Below are 3,658 nucleotides of genomic sequence, written 5' to 3' on the forward strand. Positions count from 1 at the left end.
AAAGTAGCCAGCAAAGTTTCAGATACACAGAGTCCCCAATAGATAATAGGTACCCAGTGACTGGTAGTGGTGATTATCATGTTTTTATGGAACCTTATTTCCAGCTGCTTTGATGCAAAATACTCCTACATCTGTTATCTATTACTGTATAACAAATAACTTTACAAATTTGTGGTTTAAATTAACAGCCATTTATTAACCTCAAGATTCTGTAGGTTGGCAATCTAGATTGGGCTCAGCCAGCAGGTTTCCTAGACTCAGCTGGCATTCCTCCTGCTTCTGGGGTCAGCTGTGCTGACTTTGCTGACTTTGACTGAGCTCTTCACATGTTTGGGGACCTCTGCTGGGACAACTGAGCTGACTCATTAATCTATAGAAGCCTCGTGTGGACTTGTTCACATGGCAGGGACAAGAGTCTCAAGAGAGTGGCAAGGATAAAGGCCTCTTGAGTTTTTCTGGTCGCCACTCCCCCGGCCGGCCGGACAAGACCCGCCAGTAGCGCGACACCTATTCCTCTCGGGCTTGTGGGCGCTGCTCTGAGCAGCGTCATCCTTTATACCAGAAAGCTGGCGGGCACTATGGGGAAAAAACAAAACAAGAAGAAAGTGGAGGAGGTGCTAGAAGAAGAGGAAGAAGAATATGTGGTGGAAAAAGTTCTAGACCGTCGAGTGGTAAAGGGCAAAGTGGAGTATCTCCTAAAGTGGAAGGGGTTCTCAGATGAGGATAACACATGGGAACCAGAAGAGAACCTGGATTGCCCTGACCTCATTGCTGAGTTTCTGCAGTCACAGAAAACAGCACACGAGACAGATAAATCAGAGGGAGGCAAACGCAAAGCTGATTCTGATTCGGAAGATAAGGGGGAGGAGAGCAAACCAAAGAAGAAGAAAGAAGAGTCAGAAAAGCCACGAGGCTTTGCCCGGGGTTTGGAACCAGAGAGGATTATTGGAGCTACGGACTCCAGTGGAGAACTCATGTTCCTAATGAAATGGAAGAACTCTGATGAGGCTGATCTGGTCCCTGCCAAGGAAGCCAATGTCAAGTGCCCGCAGGTTGTCATATCCTTCTATGAGGAAAGGCTGACGTGGCATTCTTACCCCTCAGAGGATGATGACAAAAAAGATGATAAGAATTAACTTTCTTGAATACCAGCCCCTGTCACATCTGACTGTGGGTTTCAAGTGGGGAAAGAAGGAGTTCTCCTTGTCTTGACACCATAAAGGTGGCTTGAGAAGATGTCCTTTGAAGAGCCAGTATAGTTTCTGTGCCCTACAGCAGCCCAAGGGCTTCAAAGCCGTTCCATGCTGTACAGTTTGCACACCCATCCCGGTGGAGGGGAAGGAGGGTCAGTGTTTCAAGGCAACCCGTTCTGAACTTTGCTTTAAAAAAAAGCAAAGGGCCTTCTATGAAGGACAAAACGCAGAATGGGATGTGGGAGAGCAAGAGGTACTGTAGATCTTCAAAGAGCATCTCCACAACCCACACAGCCTTCTTCCCGATAGTGTTAACTCTGCATTTTTACAGCGTAGCATGTGTGTAGTTTTTGGCTATTACTGGTGTATTATTTGGGGTGGGTGGGGTGGGGTGGGAAAGAAGGGAGATGGGTTAGGATCATTTTTGTTAAAATTTGGGGAAACGGTGAAACAAAGGAAAGAACAACTAATGATGATTGGGTTCTGTGTCCGGAATATTGTATCCTTTCAAAAAATGCCATTGGCAACCTAAATGAGGACTGTGAGAGACTGTTTAAAAGCTGTGAATGCCTGAAACTTAGAAGCCAAGGTATTCCCTGCCTGAGCTTAATGCTGTTCCCAACAAAGGAATAAGAAGCTACCAAAGCTGCCATTTGGGGGATGGAAACTGGTTGAGGAGGATAAGTCTTATTGGAGTGTATACACAGGCAGATCATTCTGTCTTAGAGGTGCTACTCATGAAACTGACAAGAAGACCCTTTCTTTTCCTATTGTGAAGTTACAAATATCAGCTTCTCCATCCAAGCCACTGGTGAAGTATTTAGGGAAGGGCAGAGAGTGGTATAGGAGGTAAGTGAGTAGGGAAAGACAAGGGCCGGTGCTCATAGGGTGGAAAACTCTTGGAGCCTCTGTTTTTGAACTTTGAAACCATTGGTGGCAGGGTTCAGTCACTGACAGCACAAGTTCAAGAGTTGAATGATTTCAAAAGCCCTGGTCTCAGGAGAAGATAAATATTCATACTGGGGTAGTGGTTCACTTTAAAACAAAACAAATTTTTTAATCCTAAGAACTAACTAAAATCCAAAACGCTGTCTTGAGTCATGAGATCCATCAGTTGTTGACATCATCTTGATCTGCATCTAGAACTCCATTGTAATTTTTAGGCGTGTGTTAGGTTTTTGTGAAAAGTTGTTTAAATGTAAACTTCATATCAACACTGTCAGTTTTTTGTCTTAATAAAACTATATAGATTTATTAAAAAAAAAAAAAAAAAGGCCTCTTGAGGCTAAGGCTTCAAATAAGTACAATGTCATCTCTGCCACAGTCCATTGGTCAGAGCTAGTCAGTCTCATTTGGTGGGGAAACAGGCTCCATGACTTCTTGATGGGAAGAGCCACAAAGTCACATCTGCGAAGCAGCACAGATACAAAAAGGAAAATAATATGGGGGTCACTTTTGCAAACGATCTACCATAACTCCCCCCTTTTTAAACAAAAACCAGAGCCTTGAGTTTATTCCCCATGTGCTCAAGTGAGCAAGTGGGGATGATTTCTGTTCTTTTCCACTGTCTGATTCAAGCCTATTTTTAGATCTAGCCTAATAAAATGAATTTCACACCTGGCTTACTAACCCATCAACAAATACTTAGTTGTTATCAATGTTTGGGAGAAACACCTAGGCAGCTGGGATTTGTAGTTTCATTAGCTCCAAGCACAATAATTGTTAATTACTTGCTTTATTTGGTTCTGTTGCATTTGCCAATAGTCAATTATGTTAGGGTTTCTTGTGATCAGTGGGGCTTATCCAATATTGCAGCTCAGCTCTGTTTTTGTCTCAGAGATGTCTTTTCCAAGAGGGTTAAAGAAAACTCTTGTTCACTAGTTTATTGAATATTAGCCTTTATCTGCTTATTTCAAAGGCTCCTTATTCACTGCTGAAAGTACCAAAGTGCTCAGGCTGAGCTCTTAGAATTGAACAAAAGACTAAAGATAAGCCTCCCCTTTGCCTGATCTGGCTAAATCCTGGTAGATGGAATAGAGGAAAGAGCAAATCGTGGGATCCTGGGGTATTTGTTTAGCTCAGGCCTGAATCTCTGAAACTGCTGTATCCCCAAAGCAAAAAGGAAGGTATGGAGGCAGGAGAAGTAACTGGACCCAGATGTTGCAAGGTTTCACCTAGACTTTATGCTTCAGGCTACAGGAGACCAGTGTTGGGGGTTAACCGTGAGAATGATGAATCAGCTTTTGCCACATAAGAAACCACCCCAAATTGCAGTGACTTAACAGTTAGTATTCATGACTTACCCATCTGGAGTCAACTAGGGGTGGCTGGTTCTGGCTGGGCCTTGATGAACTGGTTAAGTTCTTCTCGAGCCTCTTATCTTCCTCCTGGGACCATCAGGCCAGCGTTGGCATGTCTTGCTCATGGCAATGGCAGGGGCAGAAGAATGCAAAAGGAGATATGCA

At 43.7% G+C, this 3,658-nt stretch overlaps 1 protein-coding gene across 1 annotated transcript; it reads left to right on the forward strand.

Annotated features, from left to right (window-relative positions):
- The first annotated feature begins 445 nt into the window (after positions 1-445).
- On the forward strand, positions 446-1,497 carry LOC101904753 (chromobox protein homolog 1). Its single transcript, XM_005210186.5, has one exon. The coding sequence runs from the start codon at positions 579-581 to the stop codon at positions 1,134-1,136; it is 558 nt and encodes a 185-aa protein (XP_005210243.1). The 5' UTR covers positions 446-578; the 3' UTR covers positions 1,137-1,497.
- Positions 1,498-3,658: the final 2,161 nt, after the last annotated feature.

The sequence above is a fragment of the Bos taurus genome, chromosome 8 (assembly GCF_002263795.3).
Source record: "Bos taurus isolate L1 Dominette 01449 registration number 42190680 breed Hereford chromosome 8, ARS-UCD2.0, whole genome shotgun sequence".
NCBI classification, from domain to species: Eukaryota; Metazoa; Chordata; class Mammalia; order Artiodactyla; family Bovidae; genus Bos; species Bos taurus.